The following is a 17864-nucleotide window of genomic DNA, read 5'->3' on the forward strand; positions in this document are numbered from 1 at the left end:
ATTGGAATTGTCAAAGTTCATTTAAAAAGGGTTAAAATTGTACAGGCAAAGTTCGTAAAACTAGAGCATTTTTGGCTCGTGGTGAATCATTTTCTAGGGCGGCAATGATAACTCTTGCAGAAAAATTTGAGCTGTTGGGAAAATTTCCAGTATAGTTGACAAAATTACAAGTTTGTCGATTCTTCGTCGATCTTGGAAATTAGGCTGGAATATATTGATGTGGGGAACGTTTATTTTTAACGAGAGGGCGCTACGTGTGACACAAGCAATGAAACTATCACAATGCTGGAAGAAAAGTTTCCTGGTTGTGTTATTTCTCGAAGAAGTGATCACAATTGGTTGCCGAGATCTTGTGGTTTAACATTTTTAGACTTTTTTCTTTGGGGGCTATATGAAAGAAAGGATCTATGCTAATGATAACAATTGGCTACCGAGATTTTGTGATTTAACATTTTTAAACTTTTTTCTTTGGGGCTACGTGAAATATAGGATCTATGCCAATGCTCCACAATGGATTCAAGATCTTATTGATGGAATTCGCGAAGTTATCGAAGACATACGGCCCCAAATGTACTTTTTTCAATATAACAATGAAACCTCTTATTGGGAAACTCTTCAGTTCAGTTACAAAAAACCCTTTGAGATAGTTCACATGTCTAAATCTATTGCAGTTCCGCATTTGGTAAAGGAATAGTAATCATTTGGTATTCCTTAGAAGGAAGAAGCCTTCAGTCTTCGGCTTCGGTCTGCTACCAAGTAACGAGCTTTCGATTGTAAGAATTATCTCGTCTATTATCAATGTCCTAGGGATATGACTACTGATAATTTAGCAACAGAAACACAGAATTTACACTAATGCCTAATTTGTCCATTGTTGGACATAGGCCTTTTTTGTGTCATTCATTTTCATCTTGGTTTTCATCTTCATCTTTGGTCCAGTTTCCTGCCATTCTTCTTATGTCTACTCATTATTGGAAGACGATCTATAATACCCAAATTTGGAATAACAATTACGTTTTTAGTTTCAGACATGCCAGCCAAAATGCAGATGGAATACGGCAGTTACAACAACATTTCGCCCCTAAGCCAACGGATATCTTCCCTCTCCCTATCTTCCAAAGAAATAGACAGTCAACATTATGCTACAAACCACAGATATTCACACGATCCTTACAGGGAATTCATCTACAAAAATAACAAAGAAAGGAGAAGATTGTCATCAACCGGAGAGGGTAGTGGAGATTCTTGTACAACCACCTCTGGCAGTAGCAGTTATGGGGAAAAAGAAGATGGAAGCGAGGGAAGAACAGAAAGCGAAGAAACTGACGAAAGGGAAGAAGATAGGAAGCCTCTCGAAGGGCATATAACTCTAATGGAGAGGCAGAAGGTTGAGTCTTTTTTCAAGGGATTGAAAACTGAGGTGAGTTTCATTTCATAGGAAATCTAATATTTCAAATATTGATATAATTAAAAATTGAGGAATGCACTGACGTTATGTCAGGAGCTTTTGAGGGCTCATGTTACGCCCTTGGAGACCATATAGCAGACATCGTTACTGAAGCTCTCTGTTCGGGGTATGAGCTATGGATTTTATTTTATCAATCAAAGAACAGAAATATCAGTGAAAAGATGTGAAGTTTCCACAAACTTCTGGAATTCCGCCAAATAACTACATATTTAGATTATACATATTTTCTGCAGAACTCCAGAAATTCAAGGTTATTCCAAGAATTATCTTTAAGGCAATGAATGATTCGGTGTTGACCTTCAGGTTCCATAATGGAAAAAGCTTTCTAGAAATCCCTTTGATGCATATGAATAGAACAAACTTTCTTTAAATAGAAATCTGAAACTTGAGACTTATTCACCATTCCCACAATTAGGGGAACTAACAAGAAGGGGAGTAAATAAGTTCAGTTTGAAAAACTGAAAATGAATTCATGACTGCTTGTTGGGAGGAAGCATTTTCTTTGTAGTTTATATAATTTTAATGGATGCAGTATTATTATTTCGCGTGATTCATCTCTTCCATCTAGGATTTCCTCTTATTATAAGCTCTATTTAGCACTAGTTAACCAATAATCAATTATTAGATGACAAGTCTACTTAACTTTTGTATCGAAAATGAAACAATATTAATCTCAGGATAATATCTCGAGAAACAAAGCATCAAACATTTGTTGAAAAGTTTTTCTGCAACAATTAATTAGTTTTACTCACATTTTGACGTACTGTTTTTGTTACGGACATGAAATCCAATTAATATTAGGCATTCAATTGGGAATAGATTCAATTTTTAATAATTTAGAAAATGAGGAAAATATGATTTAATCCTGAAAACAAAAAATCGAGAACTTCATTTCATATCCTATCATTTTTATATTATGGCTGTGAAAGATCGGATAAAGAAATTCGTAAATTTTTCACCAGTAGCCTAGCATGTGGCTCACTAAGTGGCTGGTTAAAAAATGTTTTTGATCTCCGAAGAATGGTGGCGTACAATACTTTCACCAGAATATCACAGACGAGCTCTCCATGACGAGTTGACTGTCGTCGACTGCCTCTTTGATACTATTAATCACGTTGAAAATGACGTGTCTCGAAGAATGGATAAACTTAGGCTGGAACTAATTAACTGAAAATATTTTATCTTAAAAGGATTTTGTTTATGAAAATTGCGATGGAGGCACTTGATCGAGAAGAAAAATATGCGAAGGTTGTGGAAAATCGAATTATGGTAATGTGTATTTTGGAAAAAAAAGTTCTCATTCACGGTTTCAGAAAGTAGTCAAACCAAAATCACTAAATCCAGAACTCAAATTAATTATTTTCTGATTTATTTAGAAATAGATAAGGAGTGTTTTCACAAAATGATTTTCAACCTTTAAACTTGGATTATACAATTATTATTTTTTTACATTTATTAGTATTAATGAGGAATCAAACTGACATAATATTTTTATTTTCATGAAAGTTTCAGTTACCGTCTTGAATATTATAAGAGATTTCATGATAAAATTCATATTTATTTATCATCAGATCAAATAAATGTTGAGGTTTTGATTCATTATATCTTTTTTTCATTAGAGAAAAAGGTCGTTTTAGTTTAAACTATATACATATTTTTTTTTGAGTTATAGTTATTACTGATATGAGCCCAGTTTGCACATTATTTTATTTTTATAGTGATTTGTGGCTGTTCAGTAGCGCGTTTTTGTATTATTTTTATAAAGTTAAATTTGAAATATTAGAAATTTCAGAATCGTTGAAAAAAATAATTTTTTTTGGGGAGGCTTTAATCAAAGAATAAAATCTCAAAAAAAATATGTTTCAAAAAATTGATTAGAAAATACATAGGAAAATTGAGAATATTTCATAAATTTTTTACACTTATAATGAAAAGAAAGGAAAATTTCATTTGAACTTCGGAATGATGTCTCTTATTACAATTTTTTTGTATTGATATTTATTGAATGTTTTTTCAATGCATGTTGGGATAGAGGAATTCGGAGAGATAAAGAACCATGGTATAAAAGTTCTGTTCATCATATTATACCGTGAATTATCGGTAGGAAATTTCGGATTTCAATTTCCATTCAAGTCACTTAAATTCGATTTGGTGGTAGCAAAATCGAACGGCAGTCTGATATTTGCTCACGTCTCTCCTTGTCTGGGGAATATTAGATAACAAACTAAATATAGCTTCTAAAATGGTCTTGAATGGAGCCCAATTTATCATGGCATGAACTCGCTATCGGACATAATAACGTAGGGTGTGATGTGGGTTTACCCAGTTCAATATTATTGGATATCGAACAATATAAATATTGTTTGTTTATCTAACACTGCGCCCAAGGTATCTTATCGGTTCATTTGAAGTAGTTTATAGAGTCACTTTTAGAGAAACTTTTAACGTGTGGACGATTTTGGTTTCAACTATTCTTTCAATATATCTCTGGAATCATCTGATGTGATATTTTCAATCTCAGTATGATGATAATAATAATAATAATATGGTTTATTCACAATTAAATTTACATTGATTGCTTTTGACAAAAAAGTAATGTACATACTGGAAAACTGAACAAAATAATAAGCCAATACAACACAAAAAAAAAAGAATGTTGCTGAATAAACATAGATTTCCTCCAAAAACCGAAGGTTGCACGGAGGATTAATCTCTTCTTAATATGTGCATCTGTTTTGTGACCATGGCATTGAAGCAGTTTTATGAGCAAGGTACGACTTAAGACGTTGGACATCGCTATCTCTGGTTGATCATGTCTGCTACTTTAGCTCTACCAATTTGTCCCAAATAGTTTTTAATATACTTGCTGAATAATTTGCAGGAGTTTAGTGAATAAAATTTAGTTAGCAGTTCACCCTCCAGCAAGTTAAAAATACGTGGCATGATGTAAGTATATGTACGTTGTCCTACAGTCTTCTTCGTTCTATGGGTCTGTACTTTCGGCTTTTCTGTTCTACGAGTATTATATCCGTGATTGAGGTACTCCATCGAATTTCGATTTTTAAAGCTTTGCATAAGTAGGGTGAAATCTATGATGCCGTCTTACTTTTGTTGACTTTGTCTCCCCATGTTGATCTCAAACTTTTTGATATTCCTGATATTCGCTGTTCTTCTAGATATGTTATAAAGAATATAAAGTACCATACGGAGTAATTGAATAATACTAAGTTTTCGAATAATTCTCCCTCTTACAAACGGTGTTTCAGCATTCTTGAAAGCTGGCTTCGCCATTGGTGTGAATTCTTAGTTCCTATATACTTATGTCCAAAACCTCTCAACTCTCAAACTACAGGGTATTGAAATTGCAAAAAAGAGTTTCACTTCATCAATATTTGTGATTATCACTTTCAACAGCCAACCTATTCAATATTGTTTATTTTTTCTATAGCTAATGTAAGATGTTGTTATAGCAACTCTTTTGAGTAGATGAAGTAGGTATCACTTCAACCTCAAGGGTAGATGAAGTATCTAATACTTCAAAGTGAAGATAATATGTTTCAACTTTTTGTTCCGTCTTACACATCAGCCTAAATTTTTGGGGCAACAATAAACTTCTTTTTTTTTCTTTTTGTGTTAATCATTTTTGTAATCATTTCGCATAAAACGCAAAATAACACCACAACCAGAATGTAGAATTTTTACATTTTTGTTGTCAAAGTAATTCATATACCTAGTAACAGAGCAATACTGTAGCGATTTTTGTGCCAAAATTGCAATTTCCTTTGAAATTTTAGTTTTTAACTGAATTTGAAATCGTGCTATAGAAAAAAAAAGTTGTATTGTATAGGTACAAGACGATAAAATTGCATTATCTCCTCTAGCGTAATTAGACACTCTCCAATATAAAGTACAAATCTATCGCCTTATACAATGAATAACCATTAATTTATTGTTAAAAATGAATACTTACTGTATGACGTCATTTAATCGAGTACTTTTACCTCGAACGCCAAGTAATCCTCTAAGGGAGGATGTTTTTTTGCATATGAAAAAACCGTAAATGGAAGAAATGTAAAACCCATCAGGGTAACTTCTAGTCAGAGACGGAGCTTAAGGTTTTCTAGAGATAACGAAGAAATAAAAAGCGATTTTTTTTAATCATTTACAATTTGCGAAAAATTTAAGAAGGCATTCCATGTCAGAAAATATAAACTTTCATATAAACTTTTTTCCAACCTCCCTCTGCTTAGTCACAGCTCCAAAAAATAGTTCTCAATTTATGAAAAGTTCATAATCGTTTTTTTTTACATTTATTTTATGTATGTTCCAGTTGTCAATAAAAATATCGTTTTGACATCCGCCCATTGGATAAATATAGAGTCGAAAATAATTCCAGCCTCCACAACTCAGGCGTAATATCTTGTGATAATTTATCTAAATATTTTATCAAAAAATTACGAGCGACCTAATTTGTTGAGAATTGATCAGTCTATCCAAAAATTAATTTTCTTATTGTAAAATATGAATATGGAAAGACCTATTTCGAATCAAGGTTTAGGGGTGGCTTTTTCTACCCCTTGGAACTATAGTCGGTTTTTGAGAAAAAAGTCAAAAACTACTTTTCCGGCACTAGCTTTATGAAGCTGTAACTAAGCAGGAGGGCTCAAAAAAATAGTTTATATGAAAGAATCACCTCATTTTTGTGATAAGGAATCTCCATAAACATTTATTATATAAGCCCTTTTTTCATTGATTTGCTATATAAGGAAAATGCTGTTGTTGTTTTTAACTGTCTTCTGTACGACCACAAATGTTTAAATATTTATTGATATTTAGGAAATCATGAACAATGAAACATATGCTTATACTTCCCTGGATATGAACCGAAATTATTAAAAAAAATTCCCCAAAACAAAATGTTTATTATCATTATTATTGGAATAGTGAACTATCAAGCAGTGTTTAATTTTTCCGAATTAGAACATATTTAGAACCGTTCACAAATGATAAGAAAACTTTCATCATACAATAATCCATTACTCTGGAAAATTTCCTTGATACAGATAAAAATCAGATTTGTGGAACATCCATGGCCTTTCCCGTTTACCTCACGCATATGACATTCTACAGGGTCATTGCAATCAAATCATGGTTAGTCAGTTTGTTTGTCAACTCAATCGCTTTATCATTTTTGCGACATATACATCGTGGGTGGTGTTTCATATAGCAACGATAACAATATCCGATATTATTCACTGACACGAGCAGCGAATCGCTGGACTGTACAGAAGGATATCACATTGAAAGCCATCTCATTTGAATTCTGTAACGATTGTGGAAACGGAAACAAAGCAAAATTTTCGCAACGATTTATTATATCTTCTCATCTCAATGATTTTTTTTATTCGAAAAAATTGTAATACTGAATATCATGGCTGAAGGTTAATTTGAAACTCTAAGAGCTGTAACTACATACTTTATAAAATATTAGAATTTCGGGAACACAGAATACAAAAAAGTTTTCTCAAGGCTCACCTTGTTTTAATACAGTATCATCAATCTCATTTGAATGGTTTTTTGAAGACATTGCAAACCTAATCCATCTATATATACCTACTAATTTTAGCAAGATTTAAATTGTTAGAACAATTGCTATTTTTTATATGTTAATTTCAAACAACGAAATAAGACAACTAAATGAAAATACTCCTCTTGTTTTATATTATGCCATCTAATAGTATTATTTTGTTGTCATTATATCACCTCAAAAATTTCTTGGGAAATAATAAATTTTACTTCACTAAATAGGTAAATTGAAATAAAAGTGAACAGAATATTTGCTTATATGTATACACATTTTGAAGTACATCATCGATATTATTATAGAATGGCTTATATTCTGATAAATTTCTGTAATTTCCCGATTAGATGATTTAGATTAGATTTAATTAATTATCTTACAAAGTACACAAACAGAAAATGGGATTAATATGGATTTATATAAATGTTGAATGGATAATTGGTTATTGAAATTTTTAAATACCTAATAAAACAAGTACATAGTTGTGTAGGCTTTTTGAATAATGCAAAACGAAAAATTTAAGAATTAATGAATTATTCCAGACTTTACTAATTCCTAATTGATTATAATTTGGATACATATATCTACTACTTTTTTAAGTAGATCTCTACTTATTACCAATGTTTTATGGTGATTTTACCGGATTACAATAGCTATACATAAGCCAACTGAACTTTCCTTGTTAATGGAAATTTTAAAAAATTCAATATTATCGATTGAAAACTTCAACACACCATTCCTCAAAAAATTAAACGAGACCAGAAAAATGAGATTAGTTATGATTTACTTGTTGTTATCTAGAAAACCCCTCATATACATTTGACTATCCTTACACCTGTATTGAGCAAATTTCTTTTTTTTTTATATATTTATTAATTTTTTTATTTATTTCATTAAACGGATAATCGAAAACTATATCTTCCTGAAAGAACATACATAGGTAATAAATACATAGTTGTAAAAATATTGACCTACAGCAAAGTGAAGACGAAAAAACTTCAGTTACAAATATATAAGGTGCTCTTGATATCAAAGAAATACTGAAAAGTATTATATATATTTTGAAGTAATACGGAAATAGAAGAATTTAAGAAAGCAACAGACCAGGATTGATTCATAGTTTTGATTCTTTTAAATCTGTATGTTTTTTGATTTTTTCGAAATAAATAGCAAGAATCATCGAAAAGGAAGGTTTTAAATCCAGAAAACCATAAATTATGTATCGAATTTCTGAATATTAGCTCAGATATTTTTGATGAGGGCTATGGAAAAATAATTTTCGAAACAAAGTAGCACCCTGAAGGAATTTTTTCAGTATGGAATATAACCCCCCCTTTCATCGGGCTTTCTAAAACCTTCCCAGAGTTGCCTAATTGTATGAATAACATTTCAAAACTGCGTAGCTTTTCCCTTGTGTCATTGGTGTCGTGAAAATTTGTGAATCAGAAGATATCCTATCCTATGTAAAATACCTTTCGAATGGAATTAATTCTGTATAAAAATGGATTGATTGACTGGAAAATATTCAAAAACAATCGCGAAAAACATAAAATTGTAAAAAAAATTTTTTTTTGGATTTGAGGGATTTTGAATGATCTTTTCGAAATATACACATAATAAAGCATATCTGAACATTTCATAAAATCATAGAAACGTTAACATGAACGATTTTTATTTTGGGCTGTCTGTCTGTACACTCTCATTCCTAAACCCACAACACAGATTTTATTGTGATTTTCACAGTGGAATTAGGATCCGTATGGAACAATATTTAGGCTTTGTTTCATTGAAATTATTATCATTTTAAGATGGCCGAAGTCACGGGCTCACACTAGTTTGAAATCATTCCTATATACTATCCAAGACTAATGTCTTGGATAGTTTAATATAATCCCATAAGACAATTCTTTTATTGGAAATGAAAATTCATTCGCTGAAATTAAGAAGAATGAACCTTCCAATGGATTTCTTCGTTTCTGGTAAAAGCACCATAGAATTTATAAAGCATATCTGATTAAATAGGAACTTCTCTAATATGCGAGATGAAACGGAAGTATCTCGATGATCTGATCTTCTCAGTAATTAGGTGGAAGTAGGAAAGAAACCATACATTAAACATCATTGAACAAAGGAGATTATATTCACACCGTGAGGCTCTTTAATGAAATTCACTCAAGAAATCAAATAAGGATAATTATGATCGACACAAATACTACGCTTTGCCTATTCACACGCTCTACAAACTTGCGAAGAGCAAGAGTCGTCGTGATGTTGTTGTATATTAATAGTTGTTGGAATTGCCAATGAGTTTTCATGTGTATATAAATGGGAAATTTCCGTGATTATCACTCGTTCATATCTATCGCTGTCTGTGGTTTTTTTCGCGGTATCTATTTATGTTTGTATAAACTTTCTTCTTATTTCATTCTTCCGTTCTCCAACTGAGAGTATTTCCTGTTTTACAAGGAAAGATTTCGATGTCCTAACCGGCCAATCGAAAAGTCTCCTGTCTACCATAGTAAAACACATTTTTTTGGCAAAATCTGATTTAATTATTCAACATAGTTGCCTTCGAAGGCGATACAGCGATTATAGTGATCTTCCAACTTTTCGATACCATTTTTGTAGTACGGTTTGTCTTTCGCTTCAAAATAGGCCTTAGTTTCGGCGATTACTTCTTCATTCTTTCAAGCAAGCATTCTTTTGAGGTCTGAAAACAGGATAAAATCGCTGGGGGCCAGATCTGGCAAATATGGTGGATGCAGAAACAATTCAAAGCCCAATTCATGCAATGTTGACATTGTTTTCATTGATTTGTGACACGGCGAATTGTCTTGATGACACAGCACCTTTTCTTCTTCAAATCTGGCCGTTTTTTAACAATTTTATCCTTTAAACGACCCAATAACGCTAAATAATAATAGCTGTTGATGGTCTGGCCCTTTTGGAGGTAATCAATGAATATTATACCTTGCGCATCCCAGAATACTGATGCCATAACCTTTCCAGCTGACTGTTGTGTTTTTCCTCGCTTTGGATTCGCTCATCGTATGCAGTCCACTCAGCTGACTGTCGATTGGACTCCGGAGTGAAATGATGGAGCCATGTTTCATCGATTGTCACATATCGATGCAAAAATGCACTTAAACAGCTTAAAACACTGCTCAGAATCATTAACACGTTGTTGCTTTTGATCGATTGTGAGCTTGTGCAGCACCCATCTTGTACACAGCTTTCTCTTGTACAAATATTCGTGCAGACCCCGGAAACACTTCTTTAAGCCAAGATTTTGCTTGATCTTTTCCAAGGCGTTTGACAGGCTAGACCATGGAGTTATTCTGACAAAGTTGTCTTCTTTTGGCTTAACAACGAATTTCGCCCTTTTTCTAGAATCTTATCTTACAAATAAAAAATTGTTCGTTCAGTGTTCCGGATTCAGGTCATTTGATTTCTTAGCATCATCTAGAGTTCCGCAGGGCTCTAATTTGGGGCCTCTGCTGTTTATGTTATTTATGAATGATTTTAATTCATTTTTGCTCTGCCGGTTTCTTTTGTATGTTGATGATTCTCGGTTTTATACTCAGAAACTCCAAATACTTGTTCGAATCTCGAACCCTTTTCCTCCTTTTTACGGCGCTTGTGAGGTCAAAGCTAGAGTATGGATGTGTAGTGTGGAGCCCTGGTTATAAAGTTCACATTGATAGTTTGGAGAAAATACAGAGGCGATTTTTGTGTGTTTGTTTCAAAATTGATGACATGTATCCAATTCGTGGCATACCACAGGAATATTTATTCAATAGATTTCATTTGAACTCCATAGAAGTGCGCCGGGTTTACATGAGAATTCTTTTCCTACATAATATTATAAGTTCACAAATTGATTGCCCTTACTTGCTAGCCTCAGTGGATTGGCACATTCTAAGGCTGCCTGTTCGAAATGTAACCACGTTCTACCTTCCTTTTCCGCGTACTAACTTACTTCGATTTTCGCCTCTGTTCAGAATGTGTCAAGATTTTTGCAATGTTCAGAATATTTTAGACATTTTTTGCTGTACTCATTTTGATATAGAAAGGGCTGTTTCAGAGTCGCAATTTCTTTAAGAAGCTATCTGTATATATTCTATTTTGTGTTGTTTATTGTAATTTTGTATTTTTCCCCATTCTGTAATTGGCTTAGGCTGTAGATGGGTGTAGTAATTAAATAAATAAAAAAAATAAATAAATTCTTAGTAATGTCTTAGTTTTTACTGGTCAAATGTCGAACGATGATATCTTCAAAAGAGTCAGCTGCCCAGATAACAAACTAATCAGAATGAAATCTCTTATTGGAAAACTCTTTTTAAAATCAAGCTTGGTATGAAATTTCGTTATGATCGCTGTTTTAGGACCATACAAAATTCAAGTAGCATATCGAAAAAAATGTTCAATATTTCTGCAACCACAAGGAATATCTTTCTAAGCGTAAAAGTTAAGAATAGGGATCCTGTACCGTCTAGGTTGAAATTTATTTTATTTGTAAAACATCACATCACATTGATCTCTTAGGTTGTTGAATTTTTATATTGAAATATTTCCTCAGCTCAGCAGCAATATCTGCCACCACAGGGGCTCTCTAGACATAAGAGACGGCCAGTTGATAACTAAATTTATGACACTACCGCAATAAAAAAAAACTGTACGAAATAAAACTGATAAAACTCCTTTCTAGGTGTACGTGAGTGAGTCCCTCGCCAATCTCTACACAAAGAAACCCCTGGACGTCGACTGGCAGTTAAAATACACAGGCATTCCCGTCATTATCCTGGACATCGGGGAATCTCGAGCAAGAGACAAAAGGAAAATCCAGATAGCCCTGGCGGAGCGAGGGACAAGTTTTATGCTCTGGAACGACACAATCGACAACTTGTCCGATTACAAAGTATCAGCGAAGTCGTTCCACACCATGTGTTACTCCCAGGACCATTCCATGCAAGTTGGATTCAGCTTCGACACGGCTCCTGCAGCTCACAATTTGTGGACGCATATCGAGACTTTGATAGCGTGTCCGGAGAATATATCGCTGTCGTTGCCAGGTGAGACGAAACTTGAATGGCGAATCTATCTGCGATTAGTACAGGCACGCTTGTTGAATTTCTGTTGAGTTTTGGATTACCCTAATGTTATCCAACTTCAACTTGTGGTCGTTGTTATTCGTGTTTCTTTTACAGGACCGATACGAGCAGATATTTGAAATTTTTTTTTCGACAGTCATGTTCAAAACATCTAGCACATTTTCAAATTATTATTTCTACATACATGTTGATTCACCGAGATGGCCTATTATTATAGAGGTTTATGGAAAACTAATCATAATTTCTAGCTGAAAATTTGCATATAGGACTTTGAGACAATGATCTTCCTCCATAAAATATTTTCAGATCTCTACAACTTCCTATTATACCGGAACACTACCTCCTTATTTCAAATGGCACACTCAGTATATTATTGCATCATGAGATAGCTTGGCAATAATTCATTACCTTGAGTAAAAACCCAACGGTTCATGAACTAATAGGATTCTTATGAAAAAAATGGTGGCACTATTTTTGTACATAGAATCGACTGAAATTATAAAATATAGAGGTTCTAATGAGTTTTAATGAATTTGAGTTGTCCAAGTTCATGATCTTCTTATAAACACCCTGTACATTTTGGTCCAAACCTCAGTCTTATAAAACTACGTGTTTGCTGAATCGAAAAAGAAATGAATGTATTCAAAAAAATGTAAGTCATCATCGCCGCCATTTTTTATAAGAATCCCTTTAACTCATGAACCGTTGAGTTTTTACCCAAGGTATGGCATATTGCCGAAATTGCCGTCAAAAAAAACTTTCTAATGATGCAATAATATACTGGGAGTGCCATTTCAAATAACGAAGTAGTAGTCTGTTTACGGTACAACATTTAGTTGTAGAGATCTGAAAATATTTTAGAAAGAAAGATCATTGTCTCGAACCTCCCCAATATGCAAATTTTCAGCTCGAAATTATGATTAGTTTTCCATAAATATCTAATAGGCCAACCCGGTAAATCACCCTTTATACATGTTTCAAGAGGAATTAATCACACTTATGTGTTTTCTTGTGTGATCATTTAATTTTTTAAAGTATTCCGATTACCCAGAAAAATTCTTCGTGAAGGCCTTGTTAAAGTTTTCAGTATATTCTTAATTATTTGAAAGAAACTGAATTTTCAAGGACTCAGTAAATATGAAGAATTCTTCGTGAAGGCCTTGTAAAAGTTTTCAGTATATTCTTAATTATTTGAAAGAAACTGAATTTTCAAGGACTCAGTAAATATGAAGAATCATGAGAATATTCAATGATTCATCATTTTATCATTTCAGAGACAGCTACTTCGACTCAAATATAAAATTCAACATTATTATATAATGTTGTATATAATGGTGTTCTGAAGTGTAATTCGAATTTTACAGAATCGAAGAGACTGCACTGATTGATATCAAATGGAATAACGTTCAATTTATGATTTCATGAACTAGCAGAAGAATTTCCTATCGATCATTTTCAGGAGTGTATCATTAGATATGCAGCGTGATTCAAAGTCCAGATTTTACTTCATAGAGTAATAGTTTTAGTACCAAGTATTTTTTTCTATCTTGAATCCCTTCGGAGATACAGGCTATTATTTTTTTTCATGATTTCTGAACGAGTTGCGACAATTAATGTTTGAATTCTGGAGGATATTATGTTCAAGCATTTCCAATTTTCATGTTTTTGTGCCTCGGTGACGTAATTTTCGAGGTTATGGTAGCCCCTAACTTCTACGCCAAAAAGGATAGGGCCATTCCTTGATTTCCCGACTTTTCCTCATAAAAAGGTTTCCTTCTTGAAATCCGCTAAGACGTACCGTTTTCGATGAAAATTACTTCAATTTAGTTCGAAAAAAAAAACTTTCATACGTCGCCAAAAAGGGGATCGAAATGAAATTATTGATTTGTGTTTCAAATATTGGTGTCTCGATAAAATATAATTCGTTTTTCTTGAAAAAAGTACGTCCTAGCTGCTTTTTAGAGGAGCATGAAAATATTGGAAATCCTCTTATTACAATGTCCTCCAAAATTTAGACGCTTATTATTTCAACACGTTTAGAATCCATAAAAACAAATGAAAAAAAAAAAACAAGTTCAATAAGCCTGTACCTCCGAGGGTATTCGAGATTTTCACTTAAAATAACTTCTTATTTTAACAAGAACTATCACTCTATGCAGTTCTGACCTAGACATTTGAATCACCCTGTATAAGCGAGTTTGAACCATTCAAAATTCGATAAAATCCAACTTTTACTTCAGAAAACCCATTATCTATCTAATAGTGTTTAAAATTTATATCTGAGACGAATTAGTAAAGTATGGATTGACTGATTGACAAAATAACGTCTTATTGAATGTTTTTATGATTTCTTTCCACTGATTTTTTAAGCATTATATCCTTTACTCGACTTGGACTATTAGTGGTTAGAATGCTTTTCTTCAGTACTTCCGCATTTGCAGGTCTGATTCTGATTACTTTTTCCATTTTATAAATCGCTTCTTATTGAGAAACCATTGGATTTCGAATTTTCTTCAATATAGGAGAAAATTGTGAATGATTTGCTGTTTTTTTTTAAAGAGTGCAGATATTCAGAGATGAAAGAGGCAGCAATAAACCATAATATATACAACGTGCAGAGCTTTTTACTTCACTTTGGATGCTACACGTTGAATTTGTTGAAATTTCAATCGAGTCCAAGCGATTTTATTTTCGAACGCAAAAATAATGTGAATATTATACCAAAAGTCACACGAAACTGAATATAGTAGGTAGATGCGGTGCCTCTGCTATGAGACATTTTCTTGCGTGGAGAATCCATTGATTAATCCGCCATAGTTGTGGTTGTTTTCGAATTCACCCAAATGATATGAGCCAAGATAATACTTATTTTGTCGGGAGCCGATGTATGTAGATTTCGAAGACGTTGGCGGTTTTCATAACTTTGATTTGGCCACTTTCATAAACAGTCCGGATATTTAATTTCTTGTTTATTTTTTCCGCAATATTCTCACTACAAATCGAACAGAGAAAACGGTGGCTCAAGCAAAATATTGATAACCTTGAATTTCCTACATCGATAACGATTCGAAGTTGTGTTATCGTATGCAATAAAAAAATGGTTCCAAGAAATGGAACTGCGTTTCAATAGCAAATACCCATGGAACCCAAATAGAATTTTATTTGTAAATCCCCGGTTTGTTTGTACTTAGGTCTTAGACGGGTTTCACTTGATTACCTTTTGAAATGCTTTCTCAACGATTTCTTTTCATTACTTTGAAAAATTGAATTACTATTGCAAATTGATTTATTTTTTGATCAACTTTAATTCATATGTTATAATGATTATTGCTTTTATAAAGCATAAATTATGTATTGATTTGTTTCCCTGAAAATATTTAAATTATAAATAATTTCAAAAACTTGTCGGTTATGAAGATCGTTTCAAGAACAAGACTTTTTTATTGCTAAGTGGTACACGTGGGTTTTGAGTGTCATTTTCTATTCAGTTTATATTTTATTTATTTATTTATTTTATATTATTTATAGTACTATATTTTGTCTGCTTATTTCATTTTGGTATATTATTTTCGTAAGTTATATCATGAGAACATCTAATTTTCCCGAAAAAATCAGAAAAACACGTTGCTAAGTTCTATTCAACAACAGAAATCCGAGTTGAAGACGTTGACTAGTTTGCACCTGCACGATTGCTTTTTGTTGAAGAAATATTACTTGGGATTGTGTTTTTTCGATTTTTTTTATAGGAAAAATTAAATGGCCGAATGGTATTTGACAAGACTATTTCAGGAGACCATAAATACAGGTTTTCAAAGATATTGTGATATTTGAAGTAAATACAATAGAATAATGGGTTGATGAAATTTTTGTTCTTATGGACAACTTCTCAGTACTTTTTCACATAGCTGAAAACCACCTAACAAGAGTCAATGGAAAATTTGAATCTCAATTTTTTTATGATTTTCATGTCACTGAAGGTTATTTTCTTATTTCCAGGTAAAAAGAAGAAGAAGGATAAAAAACGAAAACAAAAAGCTGAGCCGTTACCACCAAAAAGTCATATATCCACACCTTGTTTCTTCAACCACATAACGTCTGTTGACGTTGTTGATGCAAGAAGATATTACTCTCTGAAGGAATATTTACCGAATGGTACAGAACTCAACTCAAGAATTCACGAAGTTGAAGAAATTTGAAACAATTTTTCTCCTTCCATGTCATCCAGTGAATGGAATACAATGAAGGGAAATAACGCATTCGTTTGAACTACATCTGTTTATTTCAGATATAAAGGACTTATTTCTACTTTATTTTTATAATAATTTCATATTTGTAGAAATGTTTTATTCTGATATTTTTATGCCATAATTTTTTATGGAAATTCTTTTACCTTCAAGTGAGAGTGTACTGACTGAAATAACTTAAGGTATTATTTTTTCTTCTCATAATATAATTGAGTATGAATAAAAATGCTTTCTGTCTTCATGAATATTGATGTATCATGAATCATGTTTCATTATAGTTGCTTTAAACGGAGCAATCCGAATTGAATATCTATTATATACTTATCAATTGTAAAGAAAATAGAACTGAAGTGTTTTTTTATTTTGAACCATCTGTAGAATAGATTATTCTGAATTTCAAAAATTTTTCCAGTGTCTATATTCAAAATATAATTATAAATTAAGCTGTGATATTACAATTCAATATCAATTATCGAATCATTATTAATGAAACTTCTATGTTCTACTGTAAATATAAATTACATTTATTATCATGAATATATATGTAGTGTTTGAAATTATGTTTCATTACATTTGATGAAAGGATATTTTCATGAATCCCATGGAATGGAGTATTGCTTACCTTCGCCTTACATTCGAAATATTCATCAGTTATTTTTGACCCTGGTTCTCCCAACAGATCACTCTATTATTTCGTCACATTGTATTTAATTATCGAATTTTGATACGATGATGATCTCAAGCTATAAGGTTCAACTCACTGAAGACGAATCCGTCGCAAATTCGATTCTCTCTTGAATGCCAAATTTCATTTTTCGAAATTATTCAATAATTCATTTCACAGAAGAAAAAAATTTAGTCGGTTTCAATTATTTTCCTCATTAAGAGAAGGTTCATTATTGGAATTAGTTATAAACGACAAAAAGCATATTGAATTCTGCCTTATAGTACGAAAACTGTTTATGGTAGAAAAATAAAAATGGCGAATGCGCCAATGTCATTTCATCGACATAATGTAAGTCTTATAAAACGACAACCATGGCATTTCATTGACTGAAAAGTAGTTTTCAATGTAGAAATTTATATTCTACAGTCCCAATCATATTTTTCAATGATGTTCGATATTATACTTAAAATTGATGAAATTTTATATGTAGGTACGGCCTAACAAAAATGATCGGAATGAAAATTGAAAAAAAAAATAAAACAGAAAGTATGAATGTTAGAGTCCATCATTATGAAATTCTTAGATTCAATGAAAATAAAGAGGAATAAATTTCAATTGATAAATTTGATAATTTATTATGAACAATTGTTGAATACAACATGAAAATGTTAGAGTGTAATGATGACTCATGAAGAATTTGATAAAATGTCACTCACATAATGAATGCAACTGTTCAACAAAAAATAGATATACAGTTAAAGTATTAAAATCGAAATATACTCCTTGTTTGTCT

General features: G+C 32.2%; 1 protein-coding gene across 2 annotated transcripts in view; it reads left to right on the forward strand.

Moving 5' to 3' along the window:
* The window catches only part of LOC123684309, a 58169-nt gene extending 41208 nt beyond the window's left edge, over positions 1-16961 (forward strand). For both annotated transcript variants that reach the window (XM_045623519.1, XM_045623518.1), the window contains exons 3-5: positions 1023-1420; positions 11758-12121; positions 16157-16961. In XM_045623519.1, coding sequence (XP_045479475.1) covers positions 1031-1420; positions 11758-12121; positions 16157-16356 — 954 coding nt within the window. In that variant the 5' untranslated portion in view covers positions 1023-1030 and the 3' untranslated portion in view covers positions 16357-16961. The remainder of the gene's footprint in view (positions 1-1022; positions 1421-11757; positions 12122-16156) is intronic.
* The last annotated feature ends 903 nt before the right edge of the window (positions 16962-17864 follow it).

Source organism: Harmonia axyridis, chromosome 7, assembly GCF_914767665.1.
Source record: "Harmonia axyridis chromosome 7, icHarAxyr1.1, whole genome shotgun sequence".
NCBI classification, from domain to species: Eukaryota; Metazoa; Arthropoda; class Insecta; order Coleoptera; family Coccinellidae; genus Harmonia; species Harmonia axyridis.